Source organism: Alligator sinensis, unplaced genomic scaffold (assembly GCF_000455745.1).
Source record: "Alligator sinensis unplaced genomic scaffold, ASM45574v1 scaffold532_1, whole genome shotgun sequence".
Lineage (NCBI taxonomy): Eukaryota > Metazoa > Chordata > Crocodylia > Alligatoridae > Alligator > Alligator sinensis.
In genome coordinates, this window is record NW_005842451.1 from 590203 (window position 1) to 614422 (window position 24220).

General features: G+C 40.2%; 1 protein-coding gene across 3 annotated transcripts in view; it reads left to right on the top strand.

Moving 5' to 3' along the window:
- GRM5 (glutamate metabotropic receptor 5) overlaps nucleotides 1-19828 on the top strand; it is a 419830-nt gene extending 400002 nt beyond the window's left edge. The window contains exons 8-10 of one of the 3 annotated variants that reach the window (XM_006030558.1): nucleotides 8203-8298; nucleotides 9896-10057; nucleotides 19003-19828. In XM_006030558.1, coding sequence (XP_006030620.1) covers nucleotides 8203-8298; nucleotides 9896-10057; nucleotides 19003-19828 — 1084 coding nt within the window. The remainder of the gene's footprint in view (nucleotides 1-8202; nucleotides 8299-9895; nucleotides 10058-19002) is intronic. The other 2 variants (XM_006030559.1, XM_006030560.1) reach the window with 2 other exon arrangements.
- Nucleotides 19829-24220: the final 4392 nt, after the last annotated feature.

The following is a 24220-nucleotide window of genomic DNA, read 5'->3' on the forward strand; positions in this document are numbered from 1 at the left end:
AATAAGAAAGCTTTGTAGCATTTTTGGCTTTTTTGAAAAATTATTGCAATCCTATTTTTCCATAATGCAAACTGGGAAGGGAAGGAAGAGCCTGGAATGGCTAAAAATCCAGTAAACAAGGAACCGTTTCATAATAAAGATTCAAAATATTTAAAAGATAGAAATGCATGTACACTTCACACAGAAATATAGGATAATGTTAGCAGCAGCATAGCTTGAAGAAAATTGGCCTCTTTTTTGATAACTGATTTCCTTAGTGCTTATCAGCCCTTTTAGTGATTTTTCCATCTGTAAAATATTTTTTAAGAGGAAACAACAAAACTCAGGGGGCTTGAATATTGCCATCTTATTTTCATGTGTAGCTCAAAGCCAAGGTAACAAATCGCACGATATACTAGTGTATTGACTTATTTCACAAGCACTGGTTATTTTCTATTATTTATGATAATGCTTCATGCTGTTTTAGCAAATGGCCTGTAGGACGATTTGTACAAGTAATGAAGTCAGTGAAGAGACTTCACTACTTCATCTGCAAACAATGTTAGGTCAATGCGTGAATTAGAGTATGTAGAGCAACAAAGTTCTGCTATGCTAGAATGGGTAGTTTTTCTTAAGATCTGTCTTTTCAATAGTATCTCTATCAGAAGAGAGTAAATGGGAGCACTGATAATTCTACACTGTCGGTCTATTCTTTCCTTTATTAAGTACAACCCCTGGAGCATTTGTAGATCACTACATCAAGAAAAGTCATCTTAACTCACCAGTTGCAATTGCATATGATTGCCCAAGTATGATATGCTATAAAAAAGATAATGTTGCACTTGAAAAAAATTAAATTGCAAGCTTAGCTTTAAAGCAATTCCCTTCGCTGAAATTGTGTCATTAACTCAACCTGCTTATAAGCCGAAGGACAAAAATGAAAGTATTGCATTCAATGATATATCACTCTTTTTTTTTTTTTGTTATTGTAAAAAGTAACTATGTAATGCAAAGGAATGAGACCCTTTTAAATTATTCATTGTATATGGAGACACATTATCAGTGTACATAAATTCTTGCAGTATTGATTTCCAAGGAAAACTGTGCTTGTAGCTCAGCGTAGCTGACCAAATGAATAAACTAAACGTTCTCCAGAGCTGTGCCTTTCCCCAGACACAAGTCTCCACACACAATATTTGTTTCTGTCATCTAGTCTAAAGGTCACTGCTTACCCTGTCACTGTTAAATGTAGGATCTTCGTTGTTTCTTAATGTCAAGGTCAGATAATAGTGCAGGTAAAAAAATAGTTGTGTAAGATTTGCTAGTGTTAAAATTTATCACAGCCTGGGGAAGCAGATGCATTTATTTTATTTTTTTTCCTTTTTATCCTCAAGCTTCTGTATAAATTCCAAGCATAAAGAGATTAGAAAGACCCATTAAAAATGACTTGGGAATCAGAGTTACAGCATTTCACCAATGCCTAATTAGAGTATTTAAATCCATGGATTATTCACATTATATCCCAATTTGGCTTTATACATATTACACTAGGGCTAGGTACAGACATTCCAAAAGTCCAAGGTGGAATCAGTCTAAGGTACATGGTTTTCTGTAAGCAGTGTAGTTTAGATCATTAGTGAACAGAACATGCATTCACCCCTTGGCAGGGGAGCAACTCTTAGACCAGATTCCACCATTTTTAAACTAGTCCATGGGTGCGTCTACATGTTACCATACAGTGATACTGTTATGGCACTGTGCTTTAGTACTTCCTTTTGGATGTACTAAAGCACAGCACAGCAACAGGTGGTTACTGTGCCATGAGCATGGCGCTACATACATACATGAGCAGCACACTATACACAGGCAATGCACCGCTATGGCAACATAGCTGCCAATCAAATGTAGACCCACATGACTGCTATGTCACTCTAGTACACCATACAGCAACGTAGCGCATCGCTATGTCACTAGTACACCATACAGCAATGTAGTGCATCACTATGTCACTGTAGGGCAGCGTGTAGATGTGCCCTATGAGTGCCAAACTTCTTTTATGGGAATAGACTGGTTTTGTGTGCTGATTTCCTGTTCTTTTACAGGTATAGACTGGTTTTCAATCACTAATGCCAGTAAAAGTATAATGTCTATATCTGGCCTTAGAGTGCATGGATTGTACAAACAGAGATTAATGAGAAATATACTACATTCACTCAGGAACAAGGTAACTGTAGTGTTACTATTGCAGGGTGACAAGCATGCACTTAAGTGTTCTTCTGAATCAGGATCTGAAGGAGTTGAGCACCTTTTTCTAGCTGCATTAGCTGTGAATTTAAAGGACACATTTGGGCTTATTTTCTACACTTATGGACACCATGAAAGCCATAACTCATGGCAAATGATGGCCACCAACCTTAGTTTCCTTCCAAACTCCTGCAGAATCGACTCTGTAGAGTCTACGCAACAGGAGTCAAAGAATATTTTCACAAAACATGGGCAATTGGCCAGGTAATGGTAAACATACCCAACAGCCACAAGCCCTACATATAAGTCAAAACCCAGAAGGAAATGTCCTTTGAGCGTAAATTTCTCCAAACCGATCAAAATCAAAATGCAACTGATAGAAATTAAGAGGAGAGTTGCTTCATTCTCCTTTTTCCTGCCCACCTTATCTCCCACCCCCTATCATCTGTCTGTCCCTAATTCTTCAAGATGAGTACATGTTAGAGTGTATCTCGATTAAAACGTGCTGTTGCTGGTCAGGTAACACTGGGGATTTATACATATGCTCCAGGAGAGTGTGTATGTGGGGGGGGCTTTAATTAGAGCAGCTCTGAAAAAAGTGCCCGGCACATCTTGTGTATCATGTACCAAATGGCAATGGGGGCACTTTAACTAAAGCTTGTTGAATGACCTTTATTTAAAGCACCCCACAACCATTTTTCAGCATGGGGACACCGATACATGAGACAATGGAGTCTGCTGAAGCATGGTAGCTATCAAACTCCAGCAGACTTGATTAATCAAGCCTGCTCATGTATAGGCACCCACTATTGTGAATGATTATCTAGATACTCCACAAAAAATTTGCTGCAGCACACCAACTCTTGTGATTTACCAGAATCAGGAATGAAGTCTGCTTCAAATACTGATACTGAATGTCCATGCCTTTGGAGCCTGTAAAAGATACCTAAAATATTCATAACAGAATTTCATGCTACATTATAGCATCTTTTGTTTCAACCTAACCTGAATTAAGATTTTTTATAAAATCAAATATAGATTAATCCATTTTTTCAAACTTCAGTTCTAGGAAAGGTCAGAGCAGGGTCATTTGGTGAAAAGGATGCATTTTAATCCGTTTGTATAGTCCTACAAAGAATGGGCCTGGGACTACATCCACTGAGAGACCTAGAAGCCTTCCTGTTCCATGCGGCAGCTAAATCCAAGCTTTAAATCTTCATCTGAGACATAACCCCAAAACTACCTTTCCACCTTGAAGTGATACATTTGTGTCTACATTTGTTCCGTTGGACACATCAGGAGCTAAACTCTCAGGGGATTAATTGGGCCAAAGAGTGATTAAAATGCCCTCTCTCTCTCTCTCACCTTGTGATGAGAGTGCTCACTTGGATGCCAAAGAAATACAATGACAGTGAATACAGTGACAAAGAATTCAAAGTATTTTGTACAGAGTCGAATGGGTTTCATAAGGGATGTTGAGAGTCCTACCTAAGAATTCCCTGAAGATTAGTGAGAGGTGGGAGGTGCAGATAACAAAGTTAAAATCCCTGCTCCAATCAGGCAAAGGAGGAAGAAGGGTTTGAACCTAGGTCTTCCCTATCAAAGGTAAGTGCTCCAAGTATACAATGGTTGATTATGAAGTGGCAGCATTTCCTACTCATTTTTCTGAGAGAAATGGCTAACATGTCCTCAGTGTGGACATAGCCTTAACCCTGGGGCCAGATCTAGCCCCGTATCATCTTTTTGCTTTATTGCTGTAGTTGAAATCTCATGTTTTCCATCCCTTTGGGTTACATTACTTCTGCCTGGAGCTGGAAAACCCCAATGATCAGAGATGCTGTCTTTTCTCTGTGATTAAATGGGGTCTCTCATGCTGTTGACATTAAATAAATAATAACAAAATTCCTGTAAAGCAGTGGAGGATCTATTTGAAATAGATATTTACATCAGTTTTCCATCTCTCACAATAGAGTATCCTTGCTTTGTGGTGCAAAAACAATGGAATAAATCCCACAGACCCTCCCACAGTCCTTAAGCAAAGAGGTTCAAAGAGTGAGGATAAGGACTTGTAGGCATGAAAACACCTCCATATGAGCAAAAATGGAAACTGCTCTCTTTAGCGAGGCAATGGCTAAGAGAGGAATAATGAATTATGTAAAATAATGAATACTACAGGGAAGATCTTCTATTTACCCTTTTTCATAATACAAAAGCCAAAGGGCATTATGTGAAATGTAGAAGTAGCAAATTGCAGCAGATGAATGAAAACACTTTTTTATATGGTGCAGAATTCACCTCCAGAACCCACTTGTACAAGAAATCAATGAGATCAAGAACTTAAAAGTATCCACAAATAGATTAAACATTGATGTAAATTAAGATCGTTTCAGGCTGGACATAAGGAAGAACTTCTTTACTGTCCGAGCCCCCAAGGTCTGGAACAGCCTGCCACCGGAGGTGGTTCAAGCGCCTTCATTGAACACCTTCAGGATGAAACTGGATGCTTATCTTGCTGGGATCCTATGACCCCAGCTGACTTCCTGCCCTTTGGGCGGGGGGCTGGACTCGATGATCTTCTGAGGTCCCTTCCAGCCCTGATGTCTATGAAATCTATGAAAATAGCTGAAGTTGTTTTTCTTATAAACACACACACACATACATATACGTATTTATATATGTTCATGTCAATATGCATATATATATATGCATAATGCTCAATTGATTATTATTTCTATTAAATGCAATTAATCATTGTATAATTAATCTGTAAGGATACATTGTAATTATACACACAAACACACAGAAGGAAGGTGAGAGAGAGAATTTACATATAGACATTTCTGGAAGAGAGGGCAAACATTCACACTTCAGGGCATACACCAGTTTCTAATTCTTGCAGGTTAGGAGTCAATTTTCCCATGAAGCAGATTGTCTCAAAACTGCTGACCCTAACATTTTTTGCACCTTCCTCTAAAGCATCATTTTGTCAATGACAAAACTAGATGACCATCAGTCTGATCCAGGATGGCAGTTCCAAGATGTCCCTTTGTTTCCCATTGGCTGGATGATTGTTACTCTTCCATAAGAAATATGTCTAAGATGGGACTGTAGGTTAAGGTCTGGTAGTTTCTTAAAACTTGACATCCAAATTAGTGTTTTCTATCTAATACCATTATAAAATACCATATAAGCATGTCAGGAGCTCAAGCTGTAGTGTCAGACTTTCTTTCAGTTTGCAAATGAATTCTTTTCTCTGTGCTGCTCTATTGATGACCCATACAATGTGGAGATCACTGCTAAATATGCTGCACTGATGTCAAGGAAGATTCTGCAAATAGACCAATGCATATTACTGTATTCAGTGCACTCATTTCTCTGAATGTTATTCATCCTGTGCAAATAAATAGCAAAGGGCCCACCTAACGTAGAGTTTCTCTGGTTTATAGCCCTGATGCTAACCCTCCACATATGGGCAATTTTTCTCCTCTGCCTTTTTCTGCTGGCTAAGTGGGCTTGGTGTACAGCCACAGCTAATGACTTCCTATAGGTAAAGTGCTTGTATAAAAAGGGGGAAAAAATCTTTTAAAAAAATGCTGAAGTGAAGTTGACTTGTGTCTCTTCTGTATGATGATCTAAAGTGCAAAATCATTTGTAATTAGAATTTGTTAATTCTTCAGCAAGTGACTTTTTCCAGTTTTAATATTTCAAAAAATCTTTTTGCACTTAACAATCAAGAAGGAAACAAAACCCTTTTCAGGTTTTCAAAGTGAAGACAATTGGGAGCGAAGTCATGCCTCACCTCCCCGACCTTCCCTGAGCACAGTAAACCCTGTGTTTCATAGATTCTGGTTTGCTCCTCTGAGTAGAGTATGCAGGCTCCCTCGAGGCAGAGATTCACATACGTTATGTGTTCTTTGGTGGCTTTCTCCACTGTAACATGCAGAGCATTTGGGGGGATTGGTTACAGGGAAGTATGTAGTTTCATAACTGCATGGATACATAAGAAAAATTAAATCTGTTAAAACAACCATATGGCAGAAACTCTATTTCAGGTCTTTCAGTCACATGAAGTCTCCTTTCAACGGTGTCTTTTGTTCTCAAGTGGAGTGTGAGCACTGAGAAATCTCCAGCAATCCTTCTGAGGTCCGTTATCTTGTCCGTGACATCGTTTATTTTGGGCCCTGAGAAACAGGAAATTGTCTTGTTTTCTTTATCTGGGCCACAAGTGTTCTGGCCTAGACTGGTTTCTAATTGAGTCACTGCTTTGTTTCCACTGGAGTCAGCAATCGAGATGATGTATCTTTTCTTTTCCTTTGTTGGCTACTTCTCTATATTCAGCTCATATACAATAGCTGGGACCCCAACCCTAGCGGGCTACCCTTGATCTTTTCCTCTTTTGCTCTTGTTGGGAGTAAAATCCCCTTTTTAAATGTTAAAATTCAATTTGGCTGTTTCCTTACTACTTCTGTTACTCCCTTTCTTCTTTTACATCACATTCCTCCTTCTCTTGTTACTTTCTCTCTCTCCTATACAATCCCTACACTTCCTTCCTTTTTTTCTTCTCATCTTTCTTTTTTTTTTCTTTGGTCACTCTGCCAAGTGTACCTGTGTAATGCAGTTTGACATCTTTTATATTTTTCAGTGTTTCCAACTGCACTTCAGGCCCCTTCATTTTCTCCTCCACTCTAGGAATCTACTTGCACTGAAGAAGTATGTATTCTGCATGGGCTTTATTCACAATCGGGAGCACTGCACATGCACCACAATGGATTGCCTTGGCATCATTGGTAGCCACTCTTTTCAGCAGCTGCTGCTTCTTCCTTATAGATTGTTAGGCCCTTTAGATGAGAAGGGATTTTGCTACACTGAGCACATCTCACTTTGCAATTCACTGCTAGGCTAATTTCTTAGCTGCTCTGTATTCATGAGTTCTTACCGCTGCTACTGACTATGCCACAATTTGCCTACCCACTGCCTGTTACAACTGCACTCAAGGTACACCTCTTCTTTTCCCCTATTTGTTCTCAGGCAGTTGCTTCAGATGTATCTCTTGCTAGCTGGCTTAGATTAATAAGTAAAAAAAAATAGCAATTTAGTTATTCTACCCTGTTACCTAAAATACATATGACTGAAGCTGGTGGAGAGCCAAGATCCGCAACAATGACCCCGTTTTGACAGGACAAGTGAGGGAAGAAGAAGATCCTGATACCTGGCATGAAAACAAACAGATTTTTCTTTTAAGACTTTTACTAAATACCAATGACACAGATCATTGAGCTGTGAATGGAATATCACAAGTAATCATTTAAAAGGAAGGGGCCTAGTTTTTAATACAGGCATCTTGTCTGAACCCCACATTCAGGCATTTAAATGGGTATTTGAATTATGAAACTAGGATGGGATTCATTACTGTGCAGAGAGCTAAAAAAGACTTATGCAACACTTAAGTCTCCTGTTAACATGGGTACAAAGGCTTAATTGTTGGATAGGTCTGTAATTGGTCTTGGGCACAAGGATGAATGAAACCCTGGAATACCAAATGATTCAACCCACTGTGGCGCACACGTGTTCTGTAAAAGTTTCTGTTAGTCAATTCGGCTGGAAATGAATTCAAACAGTAGTCCTGGTTAGTTAAGGCAAGTGCTAGAGAGGTGAAGAATGTATTGGGTTAGAAGGAGATGACGAGCAAGGACTGGGAGTTTGGGATATGTCGGCAATCGATTTTCAGTTTTGTGTCCCTGGATCTCCCCTCCTATACAAATCCCATACAGTAACTGTGCATCCTGCTTACCTTGGCACAGGTCTAGCATCTTTATCTGGCTTCTCCAGTACTCTCAAGGCAGCTTGGTGCTTTGTCCACCGCTGTAATTAGCCACATTCTTGTGCATGGCCCTCTGCACAGCAGCTGTAGCATGGGGTGACAGCTGAGCACACAATCACTTCTTTCTGTTTGCTCCTGTTGTTGTCGTGATTTATTAGGTACAAAGGCAGGAGACTGGCCCAGCACAAGTCGGAAATAGAGTGTTTCACCCCAAAAGGGAGTATGGGCAATGGTGGGAGAGCTACAATGAGCAGGTAAGCAAACAGTGAGTGTCCTTGGGACAGTATAATATGTCTGTGAACAAGAGGAGCAGCCCTGGGACAATTCCAGCCCAGATCCTCAATCTGTAGTGATTGTGCATCCCATACAGTGTGTCCAACAAAAGACAAAGCTTGGCCGACGCTGATTTCTGTGTTCTGTTTGATTTGCAAAAATACACCGTGTCCATTTAAGTGATTGGAACCACTTGTCATTTGTGATGTTGTCATAATACAGGGCGGCTCTTGGGAAAAGAACCAAGATACCCACCCAATGGAGGGTTGCAGTCTGATGCCATCATGTTCTTATCTAGCTGTCAAGTGATCAAAAACTGATTTTTTTCAAAATTCAGGTCATATTTTATGTTATGGGTTACATTAATAAATAGCTTATCAAAGGTTAATAAATACAGCCAGTCTAAAAATTGCGATAGAGCTAGTTTCTGTCAGAAAATGCCATTTTATCTAAATCAAAAAGTTTGGTAGTCACATGTTGATCTGGAAGGAAAAGTTTCAAAATAGTTCAAAATAGAAAGCTCATTTTGATTTTTCTCCATTTTATTTCTTTTCAATTTTCTCATTTTCTTTTGTTCCATATTCTTTTTCTTTTATGTCATTTAGACTTCTTTATTTTGTTTCATTTCTGACATCTTTTCAATTTTATTTTCTCAATATTATTGAAATAAATGTTTTCCAATAGTCATTTGGATGTTGAATGGAAATTTTCAGGCGACTTTTATTGCATGAAATATTCTGAGGGCTCAGCTTTTTTTCTCCTCACAATTTGTGATAAAACATTTTAAAATGTTACAATTTCCCACAGGCTAGAAATTTTGTTTTCTGGATAACATTTTCAATATATAATTAATGTCATAATTGAGTTACACAGTAGTTGCATATGTCATGGATAACTGTAAGCACATTATAGATGGTATTATAGACGATTATGAACTGCAGTAATAAAAAAATATTGACTATTGCTATCTATAGCAAATTGATTGAACTTTTATTAAAATATATGTTTATTAAGTTTTTCATAAATTATTTATAAATGTAACCTGAATACAGCATGTCACCCAAATGTGCCTTTGGCTTTACTGAGTTATGTACCACAGGTGCACTCATCCATTGCATAAGGGCACTCAAGGAAACAGGTACACAGCATTATGTTCCCTTTGTGCTTAACAGCACTTGTTCAGGCACATAAGGCTTGTGATTATAGCTCTGCACAATACTTGTTCAGGGATTCTTGCTGCTTAAATAATGTCAGTACCAGTCATTCACATGTTTTTGTTCAAAATGTCTCAATGCCTGTAGTTTGTTTGTCAGCCTGTTTGTGTTCTGCAGGCTGTTTTTTGTCCTTGCCTTTTTTTTTTTAACTTGTATTGGCTTGTTAGATATTTTTTTCCTTAAAAGTCATACAGTCACTGAATAAGAGAGAATTGAAAAGGAAACAAGTACATGGAAATGTTAGACAATTGCATTTATTTTTTTTCATCTCTCACTCTTTTGTTTCCCTTTTGCTGAATCGTTTTTTTTTTTTTTCCCCAACATATAGTTTAAAAGCCTCTTCTTATATTTTATATCTTCACAGTGAAGAATCTGTTCGCATTCCTGAGTGTAATCGATCTGAGTCAAGTAGAGATGGGAAAGAGATTCCTGGTAAAGATGATGCCCTAATAGTCAAAAAGACTGGAAACTTTATCAATGTAATAGTCCCACAGAAAGACTGTCAGCTTCAAGACCTGCTCAAACAGTTAAGAATATCTGTTGTTTAACAGATAGTGGAAGTGCATTTCATGGCTGTGTTTTGTTGTCTCCAGCCTTACTATCCCAAATAATGGTTCCATTAGATCTTATACTCTAAGTAGAGTTGGGACTGAACTGGATGGGAGACCTCCAAAAATACAGGTGCTTCATAAATAAAGTATAAAGCATTCTTCCTTCTCAGTTGGTGCGTCTACACGGGACACCTTAATGCACAGTGGAATGTCCTACTGTGCATTAGTGCATCACAGCAAAAACTGTGCTAATGTGCAGTAGAATTATTCTACTGTGCATTAAGCATCACAAAAAAAACCCTTCACCTTTGCTACTGTGCATTAGTACAGCTACTGCAGCTTTATCTAGTACCTCATATTAGAGGTACTAAACAATGTGCAATTGCAAATGCGCATTAATGAACATGTAGACGCACTCAGTGGGCATGTCTACACATGCATTTACTCCAGCCTAGATTTACTGTGCAGTAAACTACCGCTTTCTACAAGACATGCATTAATGTGCATTAGCTTAATTTATTGCACATTACAGGCACACATCTCCATGTGTGCACCCTTATGACGCATTAAAAATGGTTAAATTAGGCCAATCATGCCTAATATGCAGATATCAAATTTAGACATGATTAGTTAAAGTGCATTAATGCACGTGTAGACGTGACCTGGCACTAACTTTAGTGTGAGGTCTGCCCAGACTCTAGGGACACATTGCAGGGCTGCAGGAACTTGGCACTAACTTTAGTGCCAAGTCCCTGCATGTGTAGATGCCTGCCAAAAATCGCTTCATGTACATTAAATTTAGTTGTGCTTAAATACATGTGTAGACATGTCCAATAAGTATTAAACCAGAGTTGAGGGTACTGAGATGGTTGAAGGCCTGATGGAGCAAACAGAAGCAAGACCTTGATCATTTGTGAGTATTTAAAAGAACCCATTATTTTGTTTAACTACAGTAAGAGTTCTGAGGATCTCACCAAACCCTTCATATATTTAACTGGCTTAAAAAATATCCCATATAGCTTGTTGGGCAATGCTAGTCCTTTCATACTCTAAAGTTGCTTGTGGAATATTGCTAACATGTTCCCACACAGATGAGCCCATTTCAGTGGTGAATTATCCCTGTATAGGCATCCTACAAATAGCGTTTCCTTCTTCAAGATGGAAAGCAATATATAACAGTTAGTATTTTATGACTGTATTACTGTTTGCAAGTTATTCTGTTTTTAAGGGGTGTTATTCTTTTCTAAGTCATATGCAAGCATCTTTCACCTACAGCATATAAAATCAATTATGGGATGAAATGTTTTATGAGGCTATCAAAACAAAGGAGTTTGTGTAGGATTGTTATGATTTAGAATTTAAATTACTAGCTTAATTAAATGCAACAAATAAGAAACTGTTTAATAATTCACCTTTTCCCCCACTGAGGATATGAATCCTGTGCATGTAACTCTCTGCAGTGATATGGCATTTAAGTCACATACACCTTCAGGTAGCCCCATTCTGTGTGTTTTGCATAAACTGGAAATAATCAGAAGAATTCAAACAATGTTGAGAGAACAAAAACAGAACCCAGGAGAACTTTCTTTTTTATTCTAACTGTAAACTTCCCAACTGTGAGAACAGAGTGAAAGCCAGTGGGATCTAATCAGATATTATAATATAAAATCCATTGAAATCACTGAGGATACTGCCACTCCAATCAATGGGGCGGTGGTTCCAATCCCAGTCAAGAAGTGTTAATAACTTCTAAATGACAGACAGAATTGACAGCTGAGTAGGTGTTGGTTGTATCCATATAGATCTAAGGACGTAGGCAGACAAGGCTCTTTGGCTAAATGTGATATCTTTTATTAAACCAACTAAATAATGGGGGGGGGAAATTTTTGCAAGCTTTCAGGTGTAAACACCCTTCTTCAGGCAGAGGGAGAGTCTACAGTTGTATTGTGCTCTCCTGGGTGAGATAGGCTTCTCCCATCCAGGAGAACACAGTACAACTGTAGACTCTCCCTCTGCATGAAGAAGGATGTTTGTACTGGAAAGCTTGCAAAGAACAATTTTTCCAACTATTTAGTTGGTCTAATAAAAGATACCACATTTACTCAAAGTAACTTGTCTCGCTCACTAGGTAGCACTCTCCTCTCTGGTCCCATCTAGATTTGGTGTTTTAGCTTGGTGGTAAGAAGCATTGTGCTGTTGGAAGTGTCACCTTTCTGATGAGAAGTAAAATCAGATCCTGACCAAATATATTAATTAATAATTTCAATGCAGTCTTTTTTCGTAAAGAAAGAATAAAATGTTAACTATAGGGTCCTGACCAGTTTCCAATGTAGGTAATTATCTGAGACTTACTAGAAATGCTCCTGAAATATCACTTAGAAACTCTATACAGTACTTCACTTCTTCCCTCAACAGATATATACTGCTAATACAGCTGCTGTGATCTGATGACTTGATGGCTGCACTGAGAGGTCTTTGCAGTGGTTTCTTTCTGGAACTCCTGCATCTGATTGCAGTTTGCTTTTGGTTCCTTTTAAATGAAAGCCAGTCTCTAAATGCCAGCTGAGATTTTCAAAGCAGTAAAAGTACTTGGCTGCCCAGTTCCCATAACAAGAAGTCAAGTGCTTCTTTGGAAGCTGTAAAAAAATTTCACTCCAAGTTTTGGGTGGGGGACTCTAGCTGTGCACAGAAGATAGGAAGCAGCAGCTCACCAGCCCAAAACAGAAAAGGAGACAAGGTACTGTGAAGAATAATGTAAATACAACAACTCTTTCTGCCATTCTTTGCCTCTATCACAACACTAGGTCTGCAGTCACAATATAATGATCCTACAGCTCCCTATGAAACTCAGGATAAGATAAAACATGTGTTTTCCCTACTTAATTCCATTTTATTTCCAGTTTACTACAAAACATTTCTGTATGAACATAAGAGAAGATTAAGCTATATGGCTTGATGCATGTCACTAGTGATCTACTTGTTCACAGCAGAATTACAATGTCACTGGGGGAAATAATTACATAGTTATTTCATTGTTTTCTTATGCTCTTTTTTAAATAAAGCCAATCATTAAAATCCTAAGCAGCATTTGCCTCCGCAGTTGTTCCCATTGCTCTCTCATTGGTAGTTTAGAGACAGCTCAGGGTGTCAATCCATGTGAGTCAAGGGATCTCACCCAACTGCATCCACCAAGCAGCTGTCTCTGCTGATGAGATGGGCAGATAGCTCAAGTGCCCCATTTAGACCTCTTAACCACTCCAACACCCTTTGCTCTCCCTCCTTCTGCAAATCCAGCTGCAGGAGGAGACTACTAGCTGTCTTCCCCCTCAATTTCTGGTCCCCCCTCAACTTCTGGTACAGGAGCATTCTTCCCCCTCAACTTCTGATTCAGCCTTTTTCTTTGCTTCCCAAGGCTCAGAAGCTGACTAGTCTCTTTATGAGATTTATGATGAGTACTAACTAAGTAGGAACAGCCTCCCCAAAATACCTCTCAAAAGTTAGCAATGGTTGGTAAAGTCAGTAGAATCTAAATATGTACATTAAAATGGCTCACTACATGAAAATCAGGGAACAGAACAGCAGGAACCATAAGATGAAGATAATCCACTTCAAAAATAAGGAGGGCAAATGGTTCTACTCTCCACTTTGGGAGAGGACTGAAGAGAAGGGGGATCAGAAATGCTCCTCCTTTATTTGTGCCTCATGTGCTGGACCTCTCCAAAGGTTCTTTGAAAGTGATTGTGAAGCAAATAAGCAGGTGCCAGTCCTACCCTTGTGGGAATGGTGCTTAAAGACATGTTAGAGAAGCACTGAAAGGGCACTGGTTTACTCCCTATTGCATACTGTCACGGTGGGGTCCTATAGGACAGCCGTGATCTCCTTAAGGCCCTCTCTCCGTGCCAATTCAGCCCAAGGGCACCCTCAATTCTCGCCCGCCACGTCTTTGCTGTTTAATATATGTTGGGAGGCTGCCTTACGACTCCCTGGGCACGGATAGCTGGGACCTCTGTCCCCGGGTGTTCCCGGACACCCTGGGGGTCTCCCGGTATGATGGGTACTCCCCAGGTACCCTAGCCTTATGGGCTACGCGTGGCTCCTACCAACCCCTAATACCACGCCCCAAGCCTCGCAGATGTGATAGACGTTGGTGTGTCAACACGCCCGCTTCCCCAGGCTCTCTCCAATATACAGCCCCTCACTGGGACTCTCGTGGAGCCCCCACTGGGCCTTCTCTAAAATAACCCAGCCCGCTATGGGACTCCCTAGCGAGTCTCCGGTCCTTTAGGCCCGCCGCACTGCTACCCTTTCTGGTACGGGCACACTGTGCTGCTATCCCCTTTTCTGGGGACCACCGCAGCACCGCCCTTCTCTTGGGGCACTGTACTGCTAACCCTTTCTGTCTGGGTCCACCAGACAAACAACAAAAGGCAAATACATGGTTTTGACATGGTAAAGAAGAACATCTATAGGGGAAACATTATCTTCTATGTCTGTGGATGCAATACAGTGAATATTTTTAAAAATTCTGAATACAAAACAGTGCTTTTAAGAAAGAGACAAAAATATAAATGAATCCAATACAAATTAACAAGGGGAGAGAAGGAGGAACCTGACTAAATCATTGTACTATGAGGATGTGTGGACAGTTAAAGAGGGAAGAGCTGAATGGTAGTTGTCTTCAACAGCTCTCCCATTTTAAATGTATATTTCTTAAACATTAGATCATGGAAGCTAAACTGGTTAAGAAAAACCAAACAAGTATGCATACCTGTGGTACAGAAACTGGAAGACTTATTAGGTCCCTAGTAGATGTTACACTTAAGATATGATTAACCAGTTAATCATGTCTTAAGTAGTAACCTGGCCACACAGTCATTCAATTGATGACTAGAAAACACAGGGAATAAGCCATAAAGCTATTATACCAAAAGTATGTAATAACTTTGTGGCTGGTTCCCATCCCACCTTACATTGAACATGTGACCAGCACCAGAGTCCCAAAGGGCTCCAGTTCATTCCTGAGACTGGGACCACGCTTTAGCCAAGGGCTCCATGCGCTCCCATGCCTAGAAGCTGTGATCAGCTGAACAGCACTTCTAGCCATGGGAGCACCACTTGCCAGTACACAGGGAGCCTGGGATCAAGTTACTAGGCTCCCCCTTCACCAGCAATATGGCACAATTGGGATCTGATCCCTGATCCCACACTCATGTCTCCTGATCATGTGTGTGTGACCCAGCAGGAGGTGCGATTGTTGGGGTAGTGGATCAGATCCCATCTCACCTTTAATTGAATGTCTGTCAGTGACCTTAGTGTAGTGATTATAGGTTCAATAAACACTGATATACATGAATGGGAAGAACTAATCAACAAGCTAACTGTTGAGCAGTAGGCAATCCTGTGCAAAACTCTGTCTCTAACTAACTACTCCCTAATCAGGACCAACTCCCAACTTCCTCAGTGACTAAATATAATCACTAAATACCTCTCTTTAAAGAGAAATAGAGTCCCTTGTTAATATCTTGAGCTGTAAATGATAGCAGTAGTTTGATGTCATTCCTAGGTGTAACCAGGTCTCCATTCAGTTCACAGTATCAAAAATAAAAATTTTACAATACAGAGTAGTATTTAAATATATGATCTGGCATTAACTTTTGGCATTAATTTGGGGATGTAAGGGAGTAAAATTTTGGTTCTCATGAGAGAAACTGACAGCAAGCAAAATTTCTTTGTAAAAAAAGGGTCCCTGGACTAGACGACCCTCGGGGTCCCTCCTGATCTTTTCACTGGCAAAAAGGTTCCAATCACTCAAAGGGACATGGCATAGTTTGGCACAATAAATGTGAAAATGTAAGCGTTTGTGATATTCCATTAGCAGACATCGTGGTCTATGTCTCTGTTGTTTATCTGATTTCGATATGAAGTGTGCGCATTGTAGCGTTACGTAGTTAGATTGGACACATAGTGATATGTATGTGCAGCAGGACATTAAGATGTGATCCTTGAAACAATCCTGCCCCACCACTCTTAATCACAATAAGCATCATCCAGCCCCATTAAAATACAAAAAGCAAATTACTTTGTGTACAAAGAGCTTATAGAGATTAGTTCTTCTTGGTACATTATTAATTTTGTGTTAGCTGATAGAATTGTAAATAGGAGCAACTGGATATACCAGGGAGGCTAGAGTCCTGAAATTACTTGTCTAATTATTGCTGAATATAGCATTGGCATTTTAATATCTAGACGGTCTTTTGTGGGGGGAATGGCGTGGAATAGATCACAATTAAATTGGTAGATGTTAAATTCAAATTATTTTACAAGGGGCTTGGAATAAATGGGGACCAAACCAGTCAGGTCTTTCTCAGATAATTATAGTAAGTAGCCAGTGGCCTCCTCCTCAGCCATAATTATGGCCAGTTTATAACCTTACCTGTGAGTCAGAGGCAGCACATGGCTGCATTGTTGGGGGTCAGCCCAGAGGGAGCATGGGACTCCCACTTGCTCCACTGAAGAAATAGTATGCTGCTGCCTTTTATCAGGTGCTATCTACTCCTTCATTTGCTGTCCTCCCCACTATACAATGGCTCAAACTGGCTCTTCACCTCTAAAGTCTTTGGCTAGAAGGCAAGGCTCTGCCAGCTTCCCTGCCATCTCCCTCCTGACTTCCCCAGAGAAGTGCAGAGGCCTCTGAGGCTCTGCTTTCCACCTGTGCATGACGCAGGGGAAAAATGTAGAAACCTCAGAGCCCTTAACTCCCTCCCTTTGGTCCCTTCACTGCCATGTGCTGATTTCGCCCGCACAGAACAGATTGTTTCAGTTAGCACATTTAAAGAGGCAGATCACATCAGAGCAACAAAACTATGGAGAGTCTGAATGATCAGAGTTAAGGATTAGATCAGTGATTCTCAACCAGGGTGCCACGGTACCTCAGGGTGCCACCAAATCCTTTGAAGGGTGCTGTGAGGGGTGAGAAGATAAGCACTGACTTGGGCTGTTCCTGGCCTGGCCACACTTGTAGCCTCACTGGCCAGCCCTGCTGTACAGAGGTAAGCAGTGTAATATATAAATTCGTTTTTAAAATAGGGGGCTGCTGAATTCACAAAAGTTATGGAGGGGGCCTCGAGTTCAAAAAGGTTGAGAACCACCTTTGTGCTTTTTGTCTCCCTCTCCCCAGACAGTAAAGGGCAGGAAATCATCCTTCAGTCAAGCACAAATCTTCTCAGGCTCCTGCTCACAATGGCAGGGGTTATCTTAGAGTTTAGTTAGTTTGCTTCCAAAAAGCCAGTGGTTTAGGTAGTGTCCGTCTCCTAAAACCTATCATGCTCCTGTTTGTAAGGAAAGATGCCATGGCACGTGACCCATTGTATTTCCCTGGAAGGTGACCATAGACGTTCACAACTCAAGGTCCCTGGAAGAGACAGTGAAGGCTCCTTTGACCAAATGCAAATCAACAACTATGTGCAGTTGCTTTAGTATGATTATATTTTATGAACTGTTACATAGCATACTAAAAATTAGGCAGTAGTCACTTTGGGCTTAAAGAAAACATGTCTAAGCTTGTCCATGCACTGCCAGGATCTCAATCTGCTTGTGTTTCCACAAAAAAATGTAAACTGTTGCAAGCATCTTGGAAATCCCAATAAATGGCTTTAAAGTTTTGTCATTTCATATACAAGTTATGCCTGTATGTCACTATGTATGTGAAGACTTATGTTCTTACTGTTGCTGTCCTTTTGGGGTCAATGTCTATTTTCATGAAGAATTTGTTCTACTGCTAATGGTCTTTCTTAATCCTGAGAGCCACAGGTGAATGTGTGGAGTTGCCTGAATCTTGTATATGCACAAACAAAAATCCAGTTGACTTGAAAGGAGAGGAAGAGGTGAAAGGAGCAATGTCATGCTATGCATTTGAGATATCTGCAACCAGCTCACTGATAAGGGGTCCTTTCCACAGACAGTAAGGGGAGATGGATCAACAATGTGTTGGGGGGGTGCGGAATTCCTGTAAGGAAATTGTTTTTGGATGGAAGAGAAGGACTGAAACTCAAACTGCCATTGGGACAGGACATTTCTAGAATAATGGAGTTGGTGCCTCTGTTCCTCTGAGCTGACCTGTAATTAAACATCCTGGGTGCATTAACTGAGTGACAAATCTGATCTAAGGCTGAAAATGAAAATGAGCCACCAACCTCAGGTTCCTGGAAATGCCACCCGTTTTAAGTTTCCTGCTGCATTTGGGAAGAGCAGAGAAATCCCGAGCTGAGGTACAACCAGCAGAATCACTCCAAGTAGTCTACAAAGCAGGTTTCAGAACCAGGCTGGCATCTCCTCATTTCTCCTGTTCTTTCATGATATGTATAAATCAGTCGATCCGTTTTTATTTTCAGCCTCTGGTTAGGCAAACTAGATAGCTAATACCCTTCGTTTTTAATGACAGGTCAGCAGCTTCTCCAACAAACTCAGATTTCATGTGGGCAAGCTAGGTTTTAGTTGTCCCAGGTTACCAGGCAGCAGTTTAATTTAATCCAGTCTAGGGCTGCCTGAAATTAGGATTCTGGAGAGTCACTCTGTGTTCCAGATACGAACAAGGGATTGAGGAATCTGTTTGTTAAGGGAAGCCAAGTCACTGGGCTGTTACAAACATTGCAAGATGAGCATTGTTTTATTAGGTTGCCGCAGTGTTGCTTCTGCTTAATCAGGCCATGCATTAATTCATGTTCTATTTGATCATATATATATATACATATACACACACACACGCACTTTTTTACCATCAACTTTACAGGGCTCATGATATATGTGTGCTGGAACACAGGCCGCCCACATCAATTATTCAGTAAGACAGAGAATGTGAGCTTCCATGACTATAAGTACTGCCTCAATGCAAGACATAATCTGATCTCATTTGCCTTCACAGCTCTAATGGGAAATCAGTCTCGTGGGCCCAGAACGAGAAGAGCAGTAGAGGAGCACACCTTTGGCAAAGGCTATCAATCCACATCAACAAAAAGGAGAATCCCAACCAAACTGCAGTGATCAAGCCCTTTTCTAAAAGCACAGATAGTAGCCGACATAGCAGCAGCACCACTATTCCCGAGACCAGTGCCAAAATGCTGTATGACGTCTCAGAAGCAGAGGAGCATTACCCAGCTCAGTACCGGCCACAAACCCCCTCACCTGTCAGTACGGTAAGCCACAGAACTGCCTCCGTTAGCCGAACAGATGACGATGTCCCTACTTTCCAGACGGAGAATACCCAGAGAAGCAGCTCCTCTCAAGGTTCCCTGATGGAGCAGATCAGCAGTGTGGTCACACGCTTCACAGCCAACATCAGCGAGTTAAACTCTATGATGCTTTCCACCACCACACCAGGGGCCATGGTGGCCACTCCTCTCTGTTCTTCATACTTGATTCCAAGGGAAATCCAGCTTCCTACCACAATGACCACATTTGCAGAGATCCAACCACTCCCTGCCATTGAAGTCAATGGTGCATCCCAGTCAGCTAGGAAACCTTCAAATGGCAGCATCAAGGAAGGTACTTCAGAGGCCCCACCACCGGCAAAGCAAGATCTTGAGGAATTGGTAGCTTTAACTCCTCCTTCCCCTTTTAGAGATTCCATTGATTCAGGGAGCGCATCTCCCAGCTCTCCGGTGTCTGAATCAGCTCTCTGTATCCCTTCCTCCCCGAAGTATGACACGCTTATCATCAGAGATTACACTCAAAGTTCTTCTTCGCTGTGAATGTAGTTCAAGACAACCCTGGATCTCAACAGCTATGAGCAGATAGAAAGGGGACGTCCAAGCCTTCAAGATCTCCCGTGCTTACACCGGTACAATGACAAGCGTTGGGTCATCTTGTGAAGAACAGAGTAGGAGAAACAGAATAATTTGAAATGGAAACATCAGACGTATGATTTTAAAGACAACAATGTATTTGTGGCAGATATTCGTGGCCTTAAAAAACATGGGCTTTTAAGAAACACTGCATCTATTTCTGAGGGCTTAAAAGGAGTCTGTTAAATCAGTTACATACCAAGTGCTTTGCTTTAGTATAACAACGAACCATGTGTAAAATATATGAAAAAGGTAGATTGTAAGCAACTGTACAATGTTTTGTTTGTTTACTCTGATTCCATACCCAGAAGTGAACCTTGATCTTTTATCAAGAACAGAAGACCAAACGTTGAATGTACATTTTCTAACAGACTCAAAATCTGGGACCAAAATGCCAGGCTTTCTTTTCTTTTTCTATGAAGATCTCAAGAGGCAGTAATGTATGTTCTGTAACTACCAAACTTTTTGCTGAAGCATATTGTGTACCCGATACACTACGCGTGGATAATAATAAGCGGAGGCTTTGCAGCGAGTGACTGCAATACAGAGGGCTTAACAAGTGACTTCTCAAGAGTACAAATTTGTTTATGTGAAATTCTCTTCTCTAAGTATCAAAAATTCAGTTTGTTAACATTGGATTCACCTTCACAGCAACAAAACTTGAGGAAGATTTCCTGACTATTTCACCATGTTGCCAACTAATAATGAAGTAGCAAAAAAATATTTTCTGGAGTACTGTTTTGTAATTCCCTTATCAGGGCAAGTTGTTGAGGTGAATACTCTCTTTCTAGCAGCATTACTGAGCTATGGCATAACTGCGTTCCCTAATGAAATTCACACATTTTTATGGGCATTCATACAGCAACATTGCCAGTTAAAATATTTATTTGGGCTCCCATGATCTTTGCTTGTAAGGAACAGGTAAAACACTCTAAGGTTTTCCTTTGCTTCTTTAAAAACTAGAATATTAAGAAAGGGGTCTGGATTATGATGAGTGATTCCTATTTCTGAAAGGGAGTGTCATGATCATAATTCATTTACAGAACAAAACCAAACCTATCTGGACGTCTGCTTAGAAGTGGTTTAGCTAATCTTTAACAAGCAATGATTTTAACTTTATTTAGCTGCCAATGGAGTGCAGCTATAAACTGTGACAAAAGAAGACTTTCAAAGCAATACACAGTAAACATGAACACAAAGGAGATGTAATGAGATACAACCAACAGATCTTTCTTTGTTTCTTAGCAGCTCCTAGAAGAAGCAAGAGGATAATTGATTTTTTTCCCTATATTAAAGTAGTACGCTTTAGTGCACTTCATGCTGCCATGGCACTTTTTAATACACGCAGGGAAGGAATTTAAAGTTTGAATAGAAGTAAAAGAATTTTGATCTGTATAGATATATAAACTGTGTGAGTCAATCCCTAAATACGCACTGTATTTACTCCCCCCGTTCATGATGCAGGTATCCTCAGGTGCCAAACTTTTACATTTATTTATTTTTTAAATAAGGATACTATGAAGAGGTGTATGATTTACTGCAATTCAGTTTAGTTGATACGGCCTTATGCGGAAGATAGCCTTAAGGAAGGGAGACTTTGAAACAAGGCAGGTCCATATTCATTTTTTGTAACCCCTGAATGTTATTCTTGTCCAGCTCTATAAATATTTTGCAATCAAAATTGACAGTTGTTTCCATTTCCAGCATAACAAATATGGGCTTGAAAAAAGCTTTTTTTTTTTCATTTCACAAGGAACATTTTTTTTCTGTTTTGAAGCTAGCTCATGATTTTATATTATGCATCCCAATTTTTTATTCAATTACATTTCAAACAAAATCTATTTTATTTAAAAATTATAAGGCTAATTAAATACCACCTTTCAAGGGAGGTGGTGCTCTCCCCTACCTTGGGGGTCTTCAAGAGGAAGCTAGATATGCGCCTAGCTGGGGTCGTCTGACCCCAGTGCTTTTTCCTGCCCAGGGCAGGGGGTCGGACTCGATGACCTACTGAGGTCCCTTCCTACCCTAACTCTATGGATCTATGAATTTGAGTACCACCTTAAAATAACACCCCTTGTTAGCCTGGGACATTCTGTGCAAGACACAGTTGTGCAATAGTAACTCCATCTTTAGTTAGCTATTTGTGTCCTTATGAGATGCGCAATCTAGGAACAGGGCATTTCAATTTGGGAACACAATATAAATTTTCTCATTATGGAGCATAGACCAGAATGAATCTATATGAAATGTTGCTCGTGGAAAATTTACAAGGTACTATATATGTTTTCTTTTACAGAAAACTGCTTTGATTTATGGACAGATCAAGTGAGTGGTTTGCCTGCATTTCTAGAACATTGTCTCCTTTTCAGATAATCCCATATTTCAAAGGGCTGATCCGTAACATTAACAGATCTCCCCTGCCCCTGACTCTGCCTAAACATTTAGGCCTCATTTATGTAGGCTTTTCTTCTGTTGGCAGCACTTATACCAGGATCCCTACTGAAACCTCTGGGATTAATTTCACAAGGAATTGCCCACAGCCCTTAAAATATATTGTTAATTGATCTTCTTTAAGAAATTAGGAGCAAGAAGGGAAGGCTATCAAACCATACTTCAGCATACATAATACATCATCTGCTCTGCATCTCCCAAATCATAATTTAGAAAACTACTTCAATCTAATTGGCCACAGCTTCTGTTCAGAGTTTATTTGTTAATTTTTTATCTCGCCAAGAAATGATTTATCCCTCATTTTAATGGTGGTTAGATACCATGCTATCTTTTGATTGAGCAGGTTCTTTTTGAAATGCTAACCCTATATTAAACACCCTTTTGTTTTTTCTCACTAAGGGCAGAATTCTGCATCTCTTGTACATCCATCAGCAACAGTGGGAGTTCTGAGTGCACAAGGATTGACCCTCTTGAAACTGTACTTCTCTTCTCTCTTTAGATGAGCAGTTATTGCTGGTCAATCTGCAATGAAAAACAGCTTATTATTAACACTAGGCCTAGAATGACTGAACATATTTCAGAAGGGCAAACTGGTCTGTATGGGTATTCCCTTGCAAACTTCATTTGAATATTACAGGAGCAAAGGGAGGTTGCTGGGGATTGAAATAGCAGCAAAAGAGAGGTTTGAAGCACTGGAAGAGTGCAGAGACAGCCTGCTGCGCCTGTAGGAACCTAAGCAAGAGCCAAAAGGAGTTGGTAAGGGAGAAGGGAAAGAAAATGGAGGTGACAATTATTTATATCTACTTCCACACTTATGTACCAGGACGTCTGAAGGATCCCCAAAATAACTTGCACAATTTATTCTTTGGCCCAGCCCTTGATGAATAGAGATGTGACCCATCTCTGGAAGCTGTGCTAATGAAATAAAGTGGTCAGCTCTGGCAATCTAGTTGCATCATATGCAGAAAAAGCTAGAAATAGAAACTTCTGCATGGGAAAATCATCTCTGAAGAATACATGACTTTGGAGATGTGTCCCTTTTACTTCTATCTAAATACTTAGTGGGTGGCTTCCTATGGGTAGCACAGACCAGAGGCCCTGATCTGTGAAGCATTTGTTTATGCCCCATGGAGACTTGTTTGATCTCATGGTGCTGGGGTCTACTCCTGATTTCCAAACTGAATTGAAAGACAGCTTAATTTATTTTCTTGCTTGGGCATAGATGCATGCTGTAATCAGAAAGGGGAGAGAAAGTTGTCTATAGAGAGCGTGAACACACAGACAGGTGATCTGTGAACTAATATCTGAATTCCATTGTGGTTCACTCCATAAAAATATTTGGGAAACTTTAGCTGGGAGAGGAGAAAAAGACAACCGAGACAGAGAACGTAAGTGTGAATGTTTATTCCTGGGAGAAGTGGAGTTGAGTCTTTGTGTTCATACTGCATAGCAATCTCAGACTCTACCTTAGACAGAAAGACAGAGAAAGAAAAAGAGAGAGCTTATCACAGATGCTATCTTCAAACAGAAGGCTCATTTCTGTGCTTGTGTCATGTCAGGTAGTGCGCCAACATTCTTATGTCAGAAGAAGTCAGTGTCGGGACCAGATGCATTAATGGAACACAGAAAGAATTTAGGTGTATTTATCCAGAATCACAATTCTGAACACTGCCCACCCTCACTGGCCACCTAACCTTGGAAAGCCCATAACCTCTGTCTCCTGCTTGACTTAGAAGTTCTCAAGGCATCTGGAATGGTGTCTCTGAACATGTCCAGAACTGCTCCAGTCTTAATAGGGTAGAGTAGCTCAGTATCTAACTTATCAAGATCCAGAACCAAGCATTCCTG